The 20190-nt window shown below is 41.9% G+C and overlaps 2 protein-coding genes across 3 annotated transcripts in view; both read right to left on the bottom strand.

The window, feature by feature from the left end:
• prrc1 (proline-rich coiled-coil 1) overlaps positions 1-12632 on the bottom strand; it is a 31664-nt gene extending 19032 nt beyond the window's left edge. Inside the window, exons 1-4 of one of the 2 annotated variants that reach the window (XM_055875384.1) lie at positions 12314-12632; positions 11203-11315; positions 9716-10126; positions 2233-2381 (exon numbers count right to left, since the gene is read on the bottom strand). In XM_055875384.1, coding sequence (XP_055731359.1) covers positions 2233-2381; positions 9716-10126; positions 11203-11299 — 657 coding nt within the window. In that variant the 5' untranslated portion in view covers positions 11300-11315; positions 12314-12632. Of the gene's footprint in view, positions 1-2232; positions 2382-9715; positions 10127-11202; positions 11316-12305 lie in introns of both variants that reach the window. The other variant, XM_055875386.1, reaches the window with a different exon arrangement.
• Positions 12633-18381: 5749 nt separating this feature from the next.
• megf10 (multiple EGF-like-domains 10) overlaps positions 18382-20190 on the bottom strand; it is a 124697-nt gene continuing 122888 nt past the window's right edge. Inside the window, exon 25 of the mRNA XM_055875387.1 lies at positions 18382-20173. Within this exon, the coding sequence (XP_055731362.1) occupies positions 20007-20173 (167 nt within the window). The 3' untranslated portion in view covers positions 18382-20006. The remainder of the gene's footprint in view (positions 20174-20190) is intronic.

Consider the following 20190-nt stretch of genomic DNA (forward strand, 5'->3'; position numbering starts at 1 on the left):
TTATTATCAGACAAGCTGTGCTCCTGATCGCAACCGTCTCCCTAACTGTCTGAGGCATACCACAGTCCTCCTTGCCAGCCAGCCAGATGAATAGGAGGAAGAAGACCTGAAATGGCACCCAATTCCCTTTATAAGGCACTTAATTTGGCCAGAGCCCATTGAGAATAAGGAGCCCTTTGGGCTGCAGCCCTGGATATTACCAGACGTACTGGTCATCTAACGCAACACTGATAGCATTAGCAGACAATTTATGGGTGTAGTCCAGGAAAGTGTTTCCCCAATACAGGCTGTTGCGTATTGAGCGACTGGAGATTTGGTTCTGGCAGTACATTGACTGAAGGTTTATCATACAAAATGGGTTTGTGACGTGTTTGTGCCAAAATGGATGCGTTTACACAGGCAGCCCCACTTCTGATCTTTTGCCCAATTATTGTCAAAGTAGCAGATCTGATTAGGCAAAATAATTGGGCTGCCTGTGTAAAAGCAGCCTAAATTACATTTGGACCGTGAGTGTTTTATGAAGTAGACTTAAAGGGATTTAGTTCAATGTCAAGGGGCCGGTTTCCTCGGACACAGATTATACCTAGTACGCGACTCAATTCAAATTCGAAAAAGCATGACTTTTGTTGTGTAGGCGTCATCAGTGTCTGGGAAACAGGCTGGGGAAAGATCACTTGTTTTTTTCTCTCTGTGACGGAAAAAAGAGACAAGGAACTGTTTAATATGCTGGAAAGGTGTTTGCAAAACTCAGTGCAAAGACATGATATTAATCTGAATGCCTGATAACGCGTTTCAACCGGATGTATGCTATTCTGCTTTAGAAGAACAAAGAACTCATGTATCAAGTCAAATCTTGTCACATGCGCCGAATACAACAAGTGTAGACTTTACCGTGAAATGCTTACTTACGAGCTCTTTCCCAACAATGCAGAGATATAAAGTAAGAAAAATGTGCCAAAAACGAACAAGGAAATAGTAACGCAATAAAATAACGAGACTTTCTACAAGGAGTACCGGTACCGAGTCAATGTGCAGGGGTACGAGGTAGTTGAGGTAATATGTACATGTATGTAGGGATAAAAGTGTCTAGACAGTCAGGATTGATAATAAACAGAGTGGCAGCAACGTATGTGAAGAGTGAAAGTGTGTTTGTGTGAGTGGCGTCAATATGAGTGTGTGTGTTGGAGTGTCAGTGTAGTATGTGTGACTGTGTAGGTAGAGGCCAGTGAGTGTGCATAGAGATGGTGCAAGAGAGTCAGTGCAAATAGTCAGGGTAGCCATTTGATTAACTGTTCCAGCAGTCGCTTCAGTAATGTATTACTGTTATGTGATTGCTGTACCAGGCACAGTATGTAAAATATGTAAAGTGTGATATTTAAAATATATGTAGCAAAAAAAGCTGTAAATAATATATTTGTGTGCGCCAAAGAGGGGGTGTGGAGAATGGGTTAATAAAAAACAAATATTTCAGCAGTATTATGGCTTGGGGGTAGAAGCTGTTCAGGAGTCTTTTGGTCCCATACTTTGCACTCTGGTACTGCTTGCCGTGCAGTAGTAGAGAGAACAGTTTATGACCTGGCTGGCTTTCTTGACAGTTTTTCTGGCCTTCCTCTGACACCGCCTGTCTTTGCACTATTGACTTATGCTGCGTTTTGACGAGGGACCCAAAAGACAGACTAATGGCAAAAAGCAAGTCAGCACGACGGTATGTGTTGCTACAGTGATTTCAGCAAACAGTGCAAATCAACATCAGGAAGAAAACAACGCTATGGCAGATGGCAAAAGTTGAAATATTTGAACTCTGGCGGCAAGTCCCGTCTACCGTGGCTTCTGACAGCATTCACCGCCAGCCTTTATGGCATTTACCGTTGTGCTCTCATTGAAAACAATGACACCCGGTTTACCGCCTGCCATATTCCTCGTGCCACGTAAACGCAGAATTAGTCCTGTTTTAAGTTTAGTGAGCGTTTCCTGCTTTTAAAAAGGCAGCCCTGCTGTGTTGCCTGGGTCGTGTTCATTAGACATCAAACCGAAGAAAACGGACTGAAACAGGAAAGGACTACCTGGGCTTGTGAAATAGAAAAGCCTATTTCCGTTGTACAATATTTTAAAACTTTCTCCTAATGAACACGATGCTGATGTCCACTACTGTGTGTGTGTGTTCACATTACTTTGAGAGTGTCAGGTGTGTAAAAACATCCACTGCCCTACCGAAATTACTGGAAGACGTACCTTGAAGAAACCCCAAATGCCGCCCCCCGCATTGGCATCTATGGCGAGGCGGGGGTCCTCGTTTTCGACCTCAGGGAAGGTGATGGGGGAGCCGGCGTCTAGACCCCCTGACATCATTGGCTGTTGCACCATTGGGTTGGATACTACCCCTGGAAGAGAGACATCATGAATAACGTTACCACTCATCATAACGCACTGTATACCAGGGTTGTGTTCATTAGGCACCAAAAGGAAGTGTTTTCGGAACAGAAAAGAAAAACATGTGTTTCTTATCAGACACATTCAGGTAGTCCCTTCCTTGTTGGAGTCTGCTTTCTTACAATTGTGTTCATAAGGGGCCAAACTGGTGGTATTCAAATAAGGGCCTGGAGGACAATAACACTGCAGGTTCTCATCCTTTCCTTCTCAACAGGGACTGATTAAGACCTTGGACACCAAGGTCTGCCCAATTAAGGACAGGAATCAGTCAGAGAGATTTTTTTAAAAGCTGACCTTGAGGCCTGGATTTAAATACCCCTGCTGTATCCAATAGGCATATAGAATGACAACCAAAAACAGGTGGACTTGCACAGTAACAAAATAATGTAATCAAGAGAATAGACACTAGGTAAACACCTTTATCCATGCAAAGTCAACAGCAGAAACGGATACATAAACCACACCCACCTCAAAGACAAACACCTTGGCTCAAACAAACATTCAAACCATTTTAATGTGTCACCGTTGTGATGTTTAACCATTGTGTGTGCGCGCATTGCCCCATGTGTTTGTGAGGTAGTATGTTACTCACTTTGTGAAAGTGCTTGTATTTTTTAAATTAGTCACATGTAATTGGAGTGTAGTGAAATACTTCAGCTCTGAGCTCCAACAGTGCAGGTGTGAATGACAAAAAACTATATATAAAAATATACTGAACAAAAATATAACACCCAACAATTTCAATGGTTTTACTGACTTAAGAGTCCTGTATTAATTTAGGCCCTAATCTATGAATTTCACATGACTGGGAATACAGATCTGCATCTATTAGTCACAGATATCTTTAAAAAAAGGGAGGGGCGTGGATCAGAAAACCAGTCAGTATCTGGTGTAACCACCATTTGCCTCATGTAGCATGACATCTCCTTCACATAGAGTTGATCAGGCTGTTGATTATCCCACTCCGCTTTAATGGCTTTGCGAAGTTGCTGGATATTGGTGGGAACTGGAACACGCTGTCGTACACGTCGAACCAGAGCATCCCAAACATGCTCAAATCAAATCAACGGGTGACATGTCTGGTGAGGATGCAGGCCATGGAAGAACTGGGAAATGTTCAGCTACCAGGAATTGTGTAAAGATTCTTGCATCATGAGGCCGTGCATTAACATGGATGAATGGCACGACAATGGGCATCAGGATTTCGTCACGGTATCTCTGTGCATTCAAATTGCCATCGATAAAAATGCTAATTCTGTTTGATGTCCGTAACTTATGCTTGCCCATACCATAACCACACCATGGGGCACTCTGTTCAAAACAACGTTGAGGCGGCTTATGGTAGAGAAATTAACATTCAATTCTCTGGCAACAGCTCTGATGGACATTCCTGCAGTCAGCATGCCAATTGCATGCTCCCTCAACTTGATACATCTGTGGCATTGTTTTATGTAACAAAACTGCATTTTTTTCCCCCCAGCACAAGATGCAAATGTGTAATGATCATGTTTAAATCAGCTACTTGATATGCTGTCAGGTGGATGGATTATCTTGGCAAGGGAGAAATGTGACTCGTTTGAGGAAACTAGGCGTATGTCGCACGTCACTACTTCACAGGAGAGGCATTTGAATGTAAACATACCTTCATCAAAAACTTTCATGTGCCTTAATAACAAACTTGTATTACATCTGTAAATACAAATGGTTAATTACGAGTCTAGTTGGTTTAGCCACGGGAAAAGCCAGGAACCTTCCTGCTAGCCATGATTGGCTGAGATAATGGATGGGCTGGACATGCCAGGAGATGAGTTTGGATTGGTCTGCCATGTAGCATGCTTCTGTTTATAACATGAGCTGCTCAGTATGTGGTGATAGTCCTTTCTACCGAGCCGTTTAAAAAAAATAGATAACGTTAGTCATCCAGAACTAGAACATTTTTGCTACTTTTCTCAACAACATTGATACCCTGAATTTAGCAGGTGCTATTGACAGATGAGTTGGAAAACGTGATTTACTACTTTCTGCACAAGCCACGGTCAGTGTGAACCGGAGTGACTTGACCAGTGGAGGCTCCTGAGAGGACCATCTTCAATGACGTTCAATAAAAATAGTGAAACTATACTAAATATATTCATATGTCACCAAATAATGGATAGAAATACACTGTTTTATAATACTGTAGAACCATAGAGTAGCCGGAGGACAGCTAGCTTCCGTCCTCCTCTGGCTACATTGACTTCAATACAAAACCTAGGAGGCTCGTAGGCCTCAACCCCTTCCATAGACATACTCTACCATTCAAAAGTTTGGGGTCACTTAGAAATTCTTGTTTTTGAAAGAAAAGAAAAAAAATTGTCCATTAAAATAACATCAAATTGATCAGAAATACAGTGTAGACATTGTTAATGTTGTAAATGACTATTGTAGCTGGAATCGGCAGATTTTTTAATGGAATATCGACATAGGCGTAGAGAGGTCCATCCAGCAGCTCCTGACTGTATAGTATGTAAGAATTGCCCATCAAGCCAATCCAATTTGTGGGAGGTGCTTCAGGAAGCATAGGGTGAAATCTCTTCAGATTACCTCAACAAATTGACAACTAAAATGCCAAAGGTCTGCAAGGCTGTAATTGCTTCAAATGGAAGATTCTTTGACGAAAGCAAAGATTGAAGGACACAATTATTTCAAATAAAAATCATTTATAACCTTGTCAACGTCTTGACTATATTTCCCATTCATTTTGCCACTAATTTCATGTATGTTTTCATGGAAAACAAGGCCATTTCTAAGTCACCCCAAACTTAACGGTAGTGTACATGGTAATTATGACCACTTCCAGAGAACATCCTCGAACCAATCAAAACTTTCGCAGTATGAACTGACATTGCTCATCCAATCACAGGATTAGGATCAGAGAATGAACCTAGTGTGTTGCAATGGGATTGTGCCACAGAGCATTATGGAGGTTATGTGTTGAGAAGCTTGGTGACATTGTTGGATAGAGATTAAGAGTGATGTTTACATTTAATCTTTATTTAACTAGGCAAGTCAGTTATGAACAAATTCTTATTTACAATGAAGGCCTACACCGGGCAAACCTGGACGATGCCGGGCCAAATTGTGCGCCGCCCTATGGGACTCCCAAACACGGCCGGTTGCGATACAGCCTTGAACGAACCAGGGTGTCTGTAGTGACGCCTCTAGCACTGAGATGCAATGCCATAGACCGCTGCGCCACTCGGGAGCCTGAAGAGTGATAGTTGAGCATTTTTTGGATATTCAATTCTAATTCGTTTTTTCTAATTACAGGAGACGGAGGAGGTATATAATAAAAAACATTTTATTGGTTTTAGAACTTTATTTCCCCCCCCAGTTAATGCAATTGATTTAAATTTGCCTTACTAACTTCAGTAGCAAGTAGCAGTAGCTAGCTAGCTAACTAGGAGAATGAGTGTGGAGTTCTCTGCCTGAATGACTAATGCTACTGAAAATGTTGGACTTTTTTGTTGAAGAACCCCTTTCATTCTCTGGGGTACACGGAAAAGGTGCAAATTAAAACCGAGAGTCAACCTCTGACTGAGATCAGTTTCATGAAGGATGAAAAGGTGAGGGCGTTCAGTACCAATTGGTATCAAAAGTACAGCTGGTTAACAGGGAGCCTTTCATCAAGCCGCCTGTATTGCTGGTCTTGCCTGCTTTTTGAAAAGTCTGAGCATTGGGCAAAGTGTGGGGGGGGGGGGGGGGGGTACTGTGACTTGAAAGAACATTGAGTGTTCAGCTAAACGGAATCACAAAAGCAGGGAGCATATAAATACCTACATCAGATGAAATATTCTGGGAAAAAGCCACATTGATAATGTAATGGACGAAGGTCTGCGTATTCAAACTGGGCAACAACGAGAAAGTAAAAAGAAACAGGGATGTACTCAAGCGGCTTAACGACACCACTGCAATTTTGGGCATACAAGAATTAGCTTTGAGGACACATCAAGAGGGAAAGTTACGCTAACAAAGGCAACGACAGGGAGCTTGCAGAGGTAATAGCACATTATGATGTGCTATTAATCTTAAATGAATTAAGAAAATCCTCACTGGTACAAAAAGGCCATCGACCAGTATGCCAAGTAGACTGAGTAGAATGGACTTCTTTAAAAGAAAGGATTTAACATCTTCCCCATTATAATAATGTTTACATTAGTTTAATTTCATTTACAATTATGTTACCAATTTTGTATGAATTGATATTCATTTAAAATGTTGTTTTCCACAGTATTTCCCCCATGCTCCACCCATGGCCCTCTGAAGAACTGAACAGCCCTGGTCCTCCACTGTCTGTTATTCCCCATATTCCCTTTCATCTAACTTTTTATTTGATATTGTGTGTGTTTACCAGAGACAGTAATGTGAAGAACAACATGACCTGCACCAAAGTCAGATTAGGGTGTAGGCCAAGGACAAGATAGTGTATTTTTACCTGGAGTTTTTCCTTATAGTAGGCTACTTTCACCACTTTTAGTCTTTGGTTGTTTACTAAACTAATCACTGTTTAGCAAATATCCTCACATGTGAAGCCTTAAAGAGGTGGGTGGGGCTAAGGCTTAAGATATCATAACCGCCATCGATAAGAGACATTACTGTGCAGCCGTATTCATCGACCTGGCCAAGGCTTTCAACTCTGTCAATCACCACATTCTTATCAGCAGACCAAACAGCCTTGGTTTCTCAAATGACTGCCTCGCCTGGCTCACCAACTACTCCTCTGAGAGTTCAGTGTGTCAAATCAGATGGCCTGTTGTCTGGACCTCTGGCAGTCTCTATGGGGGTGCCACAGGGTTCAATTCTCGGGCCGACTCTCTTCTCTGAATACATCAATGATGTTGCTCTTGCTGCTGGTTATTCTCTGATCCACCTCTAGGCAGACAACAATAACCTCCAGACGAGCTTCAATGCCATGCAACTCTCCTTCCGTTGCCTCCAACTGCTCTTAAATGCAAGTAAAACTAAATGCATGCTCTTCAACCGATCGCTGCCCGCACCTGCCCGCCCGTCCAGCATCACCACTCTGGAGAGTTCTGACAGAATATCTGGACAACTAAAAAAAACTAAATGTCTGGTTAGACTGTAAACTCTCCTTCCAGACTCACATTAAGCATCTCCAATCCAAAATTAAATCTAGAATCAGCTTCCTATTTCGCAACAAAGCCTCCTTCGCTCATGCTGCCAAACATAACCTCGTAAAACTGACCATCCTACCGATCCTCGACTTCGGCGATGTCGTTTACAAAATAGCCTCTAACACTCTACTCAACAAATTGGATGCAGTCTATCACAGTGCCATCCGTTTTGTCACCAAAGCCCCATACTACCGACCATTGTGACTTGTACGCTCTCGTTGGCTGGCCCTCGCTTCAGACTCGTCGCCAAACCCACTGGCTCCAGGTCATCTACAAGACTCTGCTAGGTAAAGCTCCGCCTTATCTCAGCTCACTGGTCACCATAGCAGCACCCATCCGTAGCACACGCTCCAGCAGGTATATCTCACTAGTCACCCCCAAAGCCAATTCTTCCTTTGGCCGCCTTTCCTTCCAATTCTCTGCTGCCAATGACTATAACGAACTACAAAAATCACTGAAGCTGGAGACATATCTCCCTCACTAGCTTTAAGCACCAGCTGCCAGAGCAGCTCACAGATCACTGCACCTGTACATAGCCCATCTGTAAATAGCCCATCCAACTACCTCATCCCCATACTGTATTTATTTATTTTGCTCCTTTGCACCCCAGTATTTCTACTTGCACATTCATCTTCTGCACATCAATCACTCCAGTGTTTAATTGGTATATTGTAATTACTTCGCCACCATGTCCTATTTATTGCCTTACCTCCCTTATCTTACCTCATTTGCACAGACTGTATATAGATTTTTTCTACTGTATGTTTGTTTATTTATTCCATGTGTAACTCTGTGTTGTTGTATGTGTCCAACTGCTTTGCTTTATCTTGGCCAGTTGCAAATTAGAACTTGTTCTCAACTAGCCTAACTGGTTAAAGGTGAAAAAAAAGGTAACCTCCAATTGACTCAAATTATGTCAATTAGCCTATAAGAAGCTTCTAAAGCCATGACATTTTCTGGAATTTTCCAAGCTGTTTAAAGGCACAGTCAACTCAGTGTATATGTAAACTTCTGACCCACTGGAATTGGGACCCACTGGAATTTATTCTTGGCCAGGTCGCAGTTTTAAATGAGAACTTGTTCTCAACTAGCCTACCTGGTTAAATAAAGGTGAAATACAATTTTTTTTTTTTTTAAAGAGGATGGCGAAGGAGAATGCTTAATGGGTGTAGACAAAGAAGAGCTCTCCAGTAGGTGTACCAAAACATTTTCTCAAAAGTGTGGTTATAAGTTTACCAACTATCAAAGCAGAATTACTTTCCCATTGTTCTTCAACTGCAGTGTATGATATACCATTTTCTAGCTCTGAGTCTATACTTTTATACAATTTAAAAAATACAATTTCAAATGTTGTTACAAAAGACCGAATCGAGGCGGTCGGTTACAAATGCTCACTAACAGATGAGCAAATGGGCGCATAACATTTGAGAGACATACGCTCTTTGTGCATGTATATACATATTTACAACTGACAAAAATAGATATCCATTGGGGTGTGGGCAGGCTAAATAAAATGTCCATAAGGAGAGTGGATAGGACTAGTGGACTAGTTTGTGTGTGTCTCTTCTCCATGTGCGTTTCTGTGTCTGTGTGTCAAGCCCTAGAGAGGGCCAACCCGGAACCTGGCAGTCCACTGAGCCGCTCAAATCGGTGGGCTTATTTCCCTCTCTGCTTGACCACAGATAATAGCTTTCCCTTTAGCCCACTGACCCCTTCCCCATCTCACACACAGAGGGTAGAGTAAAAGTGCCAGACTGATGACCATGATTGAATGTGCATTCTAAGAGATTCAAGTCAGAGAATATCTTAAGGTTATCACCTGAAATTGTTCACCTTTTCCCCATCACCATACATTGCATTGACAGTTCAGTTTAGCACTAAAAGGCATTGGAAGAGAGCACCTTGGACACACATTGACTTCCATTCAATTTCCAACTCTTGCGTTGGGAATGATACACCCAGACTGAAGTCTCAGGCACTTTTCATCAAGAGAGGATGACCTAACAGACCAGAAGCTATTGATAATACCGAGGCCATTGCAATCAGTTCAAATCGGCAAATATAGCCTACACCACGTGGCTACTTTAGCTCCGGCCAGTCGGCAGCCTTACCTGTAATCGGGGCGGCGCTGGAGAAACTGGGCATGAGCGGCGTCTGCGGTGTGCGTCCGGCGTGTCCCCGCGTGATGTCATAGCCTGCACTCATGGTAAAGCCTGTGGTGGGCGGGCCCATCGGTGGCGCCGACATCACCGGACCGGTCGGAGGCGGGCCCACAGAGCCCATCGGGGGCGCAGAGGGGTAGGGGGAGGAGAAGGCCATGGGGCTGGGGGTGTAAGGTGCTCCCCCGATGGGGGGAGGGGGGAAGGACAGGGTGGGTACGGGGCTGGCGAAGGGAGGGGGCGCAGAGGAGTGGATAGGGGGCATGGAGGTGGAGACAGCGAGAGGGACGGGGGTTGAGAAGCCCTCGGGGGCGAAGGTGGATATGCCGGTGGTTCTAGGGAGGGACAGAGGACTGGACAGGCCTGGAGAGGAACAAGAGAGTATTATTGAGTAACAAATAATTAGGATAAGTATGATAATGTTTAAAGGGATAATTCACCCAATTTACATGAAAGTAGGAGCGAAGACCCTACTGTACCAAATCTTAGCGTAGCTATATCTTCGAGTGTAAAACAATTCTCTATCACTAGCTATTGTTCCTTTTAACCCAACATAATGACTTGATAATACCCTAAGCACTACTGCATTGGCTGAAATGAATGGCTCGTTGTACAGCCTAGGCTACGTCGACATTCTAAGGATCTTCGGGATGTAATTTCCATTGTAAGAAATACAATGGACAGGCTGTGTTTCCATTGCACTATAACTTCAGAGAACATAATTTGCCCAAGGCTCCAATTATTTCTGAGAGAAGTATTGCTGTGTTACTGCAAAGTTATACAGTGAGCAGGTGATTATCAGAATTGACTTGCACAGTTCTGCCTAACAGCCGACCTTGTCCCTTTGTCCCACACAAACTCAAGGACAGACAGTCTCTCATACCAATGTTCCAAGCACTAATCGCCTCCGCTGCTTTGCATCCCATTCCAACAACTGACAAACTATGACCTCAAGACGTTGACCTATCTCTTGCTTGATGTTGTGACTACAGAGATACAACTGCTAGAAACTGAGGCTGTGTTTCATTGCAGAATGACACTCTCTCCCCTCTGTTCTCATTGTATGCCCACCTTGCTTTCAGAGATCGGAAAGGATTGATATAGGTGAAAGCAACATAGAGAAGTCTAGGTGGAGCTTTTGATAATAGACTACTCTGTAAAGGAGAATGAATGAAGGCAAAAAGGAGTGGACAACTTTATGGAATGAAATGCAGCCCAGAAGATTGAACAGTTTTAAGATAGATATTTAGCATTAAAATTTCAGGCTGCATTTTGTGCCTTGGCTTAGGATATAGACCAAGCAGATTTGTAGGAGCAATTTCATGCTTTTGGTAGTCTACCGAACCAAAGCTGGACGTATAGCCTACATTTTATGCCATTGGTGGAACTACCAACATAGGTTGGAAGCAGTGCATCCACTGTATCAATGAGTGACTTACCCATAGTCAGGGGAGGGGGGTTGACTGCGGCTGCCATGCTAGAGGGAGGCAAAGGGGAGGCGGGTGGGGTGGTCTCTATTCCACTTTCTTCCATCATCTTCCCGGCCTTCGGTCTGCCACATCAAAGAAAGGACACATTATTAGACAACATAGCTTGAGTTCTTAGTATGAGAGGCAGTTCTTAGATGAAGCACGTTTAATGGTCTCTACACAAGACTAAGTTGGAATGGCCAGAGGTCAGAAAACATGGGGGCTAAAGATCCTAACTGATTGGATAATTGATATCCCATTGGCTCATGGCCCTCTCTCCACTGTAACTCGTCAGTTCTCTGGATAGGTTGGTATTCTTTATTCCAATGAAACGTAGGAAGCCGATGTAAGCCTGGTAATAAGAGAACTACGGAGAGCTAGGGATAAAGGTGAGTTCTGTATACAAACACACTTTGTACACACAGAACGTGGCACTTTCATAACAAGCGTAACGTTACATCGTTGACATGATATCGCTAGAGTTACTGTTTTTGGTCATTGTATTATTACCTACTTTTATTATTCTATAGTGTTTTTTTAAAATGGTAGAAAGATAAAATAGTGACTGTCTGGCCTGTGCCAATACAACTCTTGGCAAAATACCGGTTGTTAGCCAACAGTCAGCTGTTGCCACGTCTTCATCATGCAGAGGCGCACGAGTGTGCATCAATGGACAGTGTGCATGCATGTGTTTTACATGAAACTGTGGAGTGTAGACTGCTGTGCCATCAATAATAATTGTTCGCCTTTGATGTATAAAATAATAAAATAAACAAATGTAACGAGTTAACTAAAGGCAACAGCTAACTACCTCGTTTAGTTATCACCTTGTCAACTGCAACATAACTTTATAGCCAACTAAACGCACAATTATTTTATAATTTTTAGGTTGTTTGCGAGCCTGAGGTTTTAGAACTAAATTACTGTTAGCAAACTAGAGCTAGACGTGTAAGTTAGCTAGCAAACGTTAGTTATGCTGGTTCATGCTAGCTAGACTGATTTACCGCAAGACAAAGGCATTAATGTAATGACTGACTTATTTGCACTTGACAGAAGCACGCTGAAGTACATACATTCCTACCTGAAATCTTGATATTCCAGAGAAACGAGTGGGGTGGAAAATCAATCACTTTCCAATGTATTGAGCCAAAAGAGAAGTAGCAAACGCACTAACTGTGGAAAGATGGCCGCGTTCTAATGACGTCAGACATTGCCACGTATTACCAAAGTGGGATGAGCAGTCGGCTCGTGTTACTAATACAATGTGTTCCTTTTTTTGTACCCTTTACTGTGTATACTTTACTGTATTTATACTTAGGATATCGCTTTTCAACAGCAAAAGTTCCAAAATCGCTGGAGGAGGTAAAGTGACAGAACTATAGGTTAAAACTGTAACCCCGGTTCTCTGATAGTATGAGTGAGGTATTTCACTATGGGATACGCCTCCAGTTTATTCTTCAGAAGCCTTATTACACTACGCCAGCCATAATTGGCTGGACGTCGAGATGTGTGCGTCCGGGAAGGGTGTCCCTCCTACCCTATGCAGCTTCTCTGAGTCATTCAAGAATAAGCCAAACCTCTTCCTCGCTCATCCAAGGAGGATGTTCTGGTGAAATATCTCACTCATACAATCAGAGAACCGGGGTTACAGTCATAACATATAGTTCTCTTTCAAGTATTTGTTTAGGTATTTCACTATGGGATATACTGACTTCCTTATTGCCAGACAAGCTTATCCTGACGACCGACTGCCCTGTGCTATATATCCCACAAATGGGCATTGCCCCTCAGAAGATCCTACACGTAAATCAGTATACTCCAGGGTCGGTGCAGTGACATCGAGCCTATAAAACTTTGCAAATGTATGAGGCAAAGCCCAACTCGCTGCTGAGCAAATATCTTGGATAGAAATGCCCTTAAATAAAGCCCAGGATCTAGCCATTCCTCTAGTGCCGGTATTCCCAAACTGGGGTACGCGCAATGCCGTCGAAGGGGTCCATCACTCAAAGACATGTGGTACTGAAAATGTATATGGTTATATTATGTAAGAACAATGGTGCAACACTAATACAAATATTATTTCATAACAAGCGCGCTTTGTCCCGCTTTGGATTGTGGTCGCTGTCCACTGTTCTGAAACACATCAGTACACTGTTGAATGGTCTCCTTTTCCCAGACCTGGTATTCCCAAACTGGATGCCGTCGGGGGTACGCCAAATAAAAATGTGATTCCCATGTAATTTATTTTTTGTAATAAAAAAACCTTCCCATTTTCAAACAGTCCATTTATATTTTCTCTCACCTGAATAGCCTCGTTTTACTGCCAAAATTATTGTCAAATACAAGTAGCCTAGTCAAATAATTAACATTCAATCACATTAACCGTGACTCTCTCGCGGGAATTCCACTAATGGTTTGTATGTAGCCAAATGTAGCTGCCGCTCATGTTTGTATCTGTACTGATGGCGCAAAAGCCATGACAGGGAGACAGTGGAGTGGTAACTCGTGTGCAAGCAGTTACTCCCGACACCACTTGGGTACACTGCAGCAGCCACCGAGAGGCTCTTGCTGCTAAGGGAATGCCTGACAGCTTGAAAGACATTTTGGACACTACAGTGAAAATGGCCCCTGAACTCGTGTATTTTCTGCTCTATGCAACGATATGGGCAGCGACCATGTAACGATTTTACAACATACAGAAGTGCACTGATTATCAAGGGGCAAAGTATTGACACATTTTTTTGAATTGAGAGACGAGCTTAAAGTTTCTTTACTGATCATAATTTTCACTTGTCTGACCGCTTGCATGATGGCGAGTTTCTCACACGACTGGCCTATCTGGGTGATGTTTTTTCTCGTCTGAATGATCTGACTCTAGAATTACAGAGACTCTCCGCAACTATATTCAATGTGCAGGACTAAATTGAGGCTATGATTAAGAAGTTGGAGCTCTTCTCTGTCTGCATTAACAAGGACAACACACATGTCTTTCCATCATTGTATGATTTTTTTGTGTGCAAATGAATTCAAGCTTACGGACAATGTCAAATGTGATATAGCGAAGCACCTGAGTGAGTTGGATACCCAATTACGCAGGTACTTTCCCAAAACGGATGACACAAACAACTGGATTCGTTATCCCTTTCATGCCCTGTCTCCAGTCCACTTACCGATATCTGAACAAGAGAGCCTCATCGAAATTGCAACAAGCGGTTCTGTGAAAATTGAATTCAATCAGAAGCCACTGTCAGATTTCTGGATTGGGCTGCACTCAGAGTATCCTGCCTTGGAAAATTGATGCCCTTTGCAACCATGTACCTATGTGAGAGTGGATTCTCGGTCCCTCACTGTCATGAAAACTAAATACAGGCACAGACTGTGTGTGGAAAAGGATTTAAGACTGAGACTCTCTCCAATACAACCCAACATTGCAGAGTTATGTGCATCCTTTCAAGCACACCCATCTCATTAACCTGTAGTAAGTTATTAACTATTTAAAATGAACAAATAAGGTTTTATATGTAAGATGGTTAAATAAAGAGCAAAATGATTGATTATTATTATTTGTGCCCTGGTCCTATAAGAGCTCTTTGTCACTTCCCACGAGCCGGGTTGTGACAAAAACTCACACTCATTCTTATGTTTAATAAATGAATAGTGTGTGAGTGGCAGGCTTACAACAATGGCAAAAAACAACATTTGAGAGTGCACTGACCCTGGTGCTAGAGGGGGTACGCAGCTGGACGTTGAATGTTTGAAGGCGTATGGGACTATTAAAAAGTTTGGGAACCACTGCTCTAGTGGAATGAGCCCGTAGGCCAGCAGGAGACTGATGACCCTTACTTGTGTAGGCCAAAGCAATTGCTCCACTATCCAGTGGCAGAGGCGTTGTTTAGTGAGCGCCTTACCTGTGTGAGGTTTCGCCCAGGAAACAAAACTGCAGAATTGATTCATATGTAGTTTTCCATTTTATTTTGATAAATTAGTTGCAAGCCTGAAGATGTAAAATGCATGCGCTAGCCCAGGGCCACGTTCTTGAACGTTGCAGATAGAAATGTGATGAATAGAGCTGATGTGATTTCTTATTCTACATGTCAGAGACATGTTTGTTCTACATAGCCTATTTCTATCTGAACGTTCCAAAATGGTCTGCTCTATCTTGGGATGTCCATATCCCATTGAAGTTGACATTTAAGGGGTTTTAAGTAAGAGTTAAGGTTAGGGTTAAGGTAAGGGTAGCAGTGTTGTGGTCGAGTCACTTAAACTCGAGTCCCAAGTCCCCTGTGCTTGAGTGGAGTCACTAGTCCCTATGGCTGAAATCAAGTCTAAGACCATTCCAAGTCTAAGACCATACGAGTCCATCAATTTAGAACAGGTCTTTATTATGCAATTGTTTGTAGTCACCACCATGGCAGTATATCACCACTCCTTAATGGAAAACCTCACCTAATTTACTATTCATCACTACCTCACTCAATACCTGTGCTTGAATACTTACACTGAACAAAAATATAAACACAACAGGCAAAAACGTAGTTCATATAAGGAAATCAGTCAATTTAAATAAATTCATTAGGCCCTAATCTATGGATTTCACATGACTGGGAATACAGATATGCATCTGTTGGTCGTAGATACCTTATAAAAAAAAGTAGGGGCGTTGATCAGAAAACTAGTAGGTATAAACCACCATTTGCCTCATGCAGCGCCACACATCTCCTTTACATACAGTTGATCAGGCTGTTGATTGTGGCCTGTTGAATGTTGTCCCACATCTCTTCAATGGCTCTGTGAAGTTGCTGGATATTGGCTGGATACTTGAACACACTGTCATACACATCGATCCAGAGCATCCCAAACATGCTTAATGGGTGACATGTCTGGTGAGTATGCAGGCCCTGGAAGAACTGGAAAATGTTCAGCTTCCAGGAATTGTGTACAGATCCTTGCGACATGGGGCCATGCATTATCATGCTGAAACATGAGGTGATGGCGGCGGATGAATGGCACAACAATCGGTCTCAGGATCTTGTCACGGTATCTCTGTGCATTCAAATTGCCATCGATAAAATGCAATTGTGTTCTGTGCCTGCCCATACCATAACCCCAACGCCACCATGGAGCACTCTGTTCACAATGTTGACATCAGCAAACCGCTCACCCACATGACAACATGCATGCTGTCTGCCATCTGCCTGGTACAGTTGAAACCGTGATTAATCTGTGAAGAGCACACTTCTCCAGCATTCCAGTGGCAATCGAAGTTGTGCATTTACCCACTGAAGTCAGTTACGACGCCAAACTGCAGTCGGGTCGAGACCCTGGTAAGGACAACGAGCATGCAGATGAGCTTCCCTGAGACGGTTTCTGACAGTTTGTGCCGAAATTCTTCAGTTATGAAAACCCACAGTTTCATCAGCTGTCCGGGTTGTTGGTCTCAGACAATCTCGCAGGTGAAGAAGCCGGATGTGGAGGTCCTGGGCTGGCGTGGTTACACGTGGTCTTCAGTTGTGAGGCCGGTTTAACGTACTGCCAAATTCTCTAAAACGATGTTGGATGTGGCTTATGGTAGAGAAATGAACATTCAATTCTCTGGCAACAGCTCTGGTGGACATTCCTGCAGTCATCATGCTAACTGCACGCTCCTGCAAAAGTTGAGACAACTGTGGCATTGTGTTGCCAGACAAAACTGCACATTTTAGAGGGGCCTTTTATTGTCCCCAGCACTTGTGTAATGATCAGCTTCTTGATATGCCACACCTGTCAGGTGGATGGATTATCTTGGCTTGGTTAGAAATGCTCCCTAATAGGGAAGTAAACACATTTGAGCACAACATTTGAGAGAAATACATTTTGTGTGTGAATGGAATATTTTGGGGATGTTTTATTTTGGCTCATGAAACATGGGACTTTACGTGTTGCCTTTTATATTTTTGTTCATTGTATTTACTACACAAGTCAAACTCTCAGCTACTTATTTGTAATCACCTACTGATATTTGTGTAGGTTTTTTATTGCATACTGAAGACTAAAGGTTGACTTGTCAGATCCTGGCTATGGGATGCAGGAGGGAAAGTGGGAGGATAGAGGAAGATGACATTCATGACACCCCCCCCCCGCAGCTCATCAGCTGATGTAGGCTATGTGTGCCGGTTGTGGCACGTCCTTCCCACTGCTAGAAAACAGAACCATCGTTGCTCTGGGCACCTAGTGCTGCTAACATTCTGCTTATCGTAACCTATCCAGTCCAAGTGCAAATACAAGTCACGAGAAGGCAACTCCAAGTGACCAATGGTTGAGTCCAAGTAGAGTCACAAGTCATGAAAATCGGGACTCGGGTAGAGGTTAGGGTTAGGACCTCCCAAGGATCCCAGATAGCACTGACCGTTCCAAAACGTTGTGTCAAAGACAGTACAATATTGGGTTAGAAACTCTGTAATTGCGTCCTGTATCCCCAGGTGATGACATCTTCATCACTTCTCACTTTTCTTGTTAGCCTACGCATCATTAATTTATGTGCCATGAACGCAGGTCACATTTTTGTCATTTTATTGAAAAGCATTTGCAAATACAGTACATGTAACCTATTAAAAAACAAAAAAGAGACAAAATGCAATATTGAGAATGTATAACAAGTGGTATTAAAATTAAATCATTGTCATGAGATTTCTTTGGGGTGGAAAAATAAGTGTGAAACTTTTAGAAAAAGTCTACGTAGAATAGGGTGATTGAAAACAAACAAGCAAAAATATGTGTATATACATTTAGATTTACACGGGTCCAATTTGTCTGAAAAATATCAATAGCCTCAATAACACTAATCCTGAATTGTATTGTTTTTTAGTGACATGTTATTTATAACGCACTATAAACAATTAATGCTATAAAAACAATATATTGTTTGAGTGACTAGAGTGTTGTCAGCCTTCAAGAAACCAATGTCAAGCCACTGTCAAATGGGCATGTTGTTTCCTTGTGAACATTGCCATTTGTAAGAGAACAGGGATTTAATTATTATGGAATACTTTGTAATGAAAATAATTGAGTGAAATCTAGTCTTATCTACAGTTTGATATTTATGCTATTCTGATTGGACCTCGAAGAACAGAGCACAGGGTGTGATATATTAATAACATACAAAAAGGAAGGCATGGTGTGTTGTTGATTTATTTTTTTTACATCAACACCAAACATCACTTCTCGTTTTCAAGTGATTACAGCTATATACATCATTTTTGTACAAATACATTTCATATCTGGCTCAGAATAGTTTAAGACTTGTGGCTGTCTTTTAGGCCATTCATAATGCGTGAAAAGACATGCAGAATACACAAAGAGTTCTAAATCTAATGTTGAACAAATCCAGTATTTATGGAAATGTAGGCCTATACAGTATTTTCTGGAAATGTAGGCTTATACAGTATTTCATGTGAATCTTGAATTTGTCTCATATTGTTTTTTTGATAAGGTCTTTCATTTCATTGTGATGCAAAAGTCCAGCTTATGCATTATTACTACAAATGATTTATTATTTTTTTATTTTTTTAAATGATACTGAGCCCTTTTAATTGCACTGCATAAAAGTTCAATTACTATTACATACTTTAACAACAGAGTACATCATATTAATAGTTTTCCTTTTCTAAATTTGATTAAAAGTCAAAACACAATTTCACAGGTAATTGCCAATGAACTCATAGTTTATCTAATTATCTAATATTGGAGATATTTAATCATCTGGAGATATTTTAGTGGTCCTTCTTCAACATGCCTTCCTAACCAGGAATAAAACTCCACTCTTTTTCACAATTGAATTGACATAATGCTGACATGGAATGTTACGATGTTCTGCAGTCAGTTGTATGACCTTCCAGGAGGTTATAACAGGCTTTATGTAATTCTTATGAAGTGTCATGAAAGTATTATGGCAATACATTTGAACTTGTTCTCACAACAGTAACTGACACAAAACTCTAACTGCTTATAGTAATAGACCTCAAACTGTGCGATTGAATGCTTGCCACAATTCAACTATTTGCTCATAATCCACCACTAAAAGAGCAAAAGGAACTTAAAAGAAAAGTTTTACTATGACTTACTATGGCACTTAAACCTTTGGTTACTTTAGTATTGATGTCAGACTAAAAAAAAGATTAAGATTTGTCAACAACAATAACAGTTACATTGTCTAACAAACGAACAACAATGCTCAATCGTACAGTACTAATAACAAAAAACAAAGGGGGAAACAAATTAAGAAAAAAACTGGCTAAAATACTGGTAACTGGTTAATTAGCGGATTCCTAATACTGTTAAAGTTCACTTTCATCGTTACAATGATAAATTGAGGTTTGTTTTGTATACTATAGATTTTAAAAGGCAGGTGATGAGTCCCCGGTGATTGAAATGATTTACTGAACACTTCATATAGGAAAACCTGTAAAAAGCTGAATATCGATATTACTCAAGCACCTCAAAATACCAAACTTTTCACAAATAACAGTCATGTCTACATTGATAAAGAAAATTGTGAATGTGACACTTGAGGCAACATAAGAGTTCCTCTCTCCGAAAGAAACCGTGATTAAGAATGATTATAGTGATAATAAAAAAACAAATGCAAGAAAACAATGGTGCAGCGAATGAGCATACAGTATGCCAGCAAATGAGGAGCATTCATTAGCTGAGCCATGGGTAGAGGGGGTGGGGTCCTTGATGAGTCTCTGGAAGCACATTCGCTTGTCCAACTCCTAGTGGCGGGATTCTCTGGTAGCTCATTCGCTGTCTAGTTCCTTGTGGGGTGACGGGGGGCTGTCCCGTGTGGGCAGGAGATCGTAGTGACAGGGGATGTGGCTGTTTTTTGGTAGGTCGTACGGGTCCTGGCCAAAGGGGCCGTGACCGTTGCTGTTCCCAGGTGAGTGGATGGCGTTGACAGTGGGCTCTTGAAATACAAGCATT

Source organism: Salvelinus fontinalis, chromosome 21 (genome assembly GCF_029448725.1).
Source record: "Salvelinus fontinalis isolate EN_2023a chromosome 21, ASM2944872v1, whole genome shotgun sequence".
In the NCBI taxonomy this organism is placed as follows: Eukaryota; Metazoa; Chordata; class Actinopteri; order Salmoniformes; family Salmonidae; genus Salvelinus; species Salvelinus fontinalis.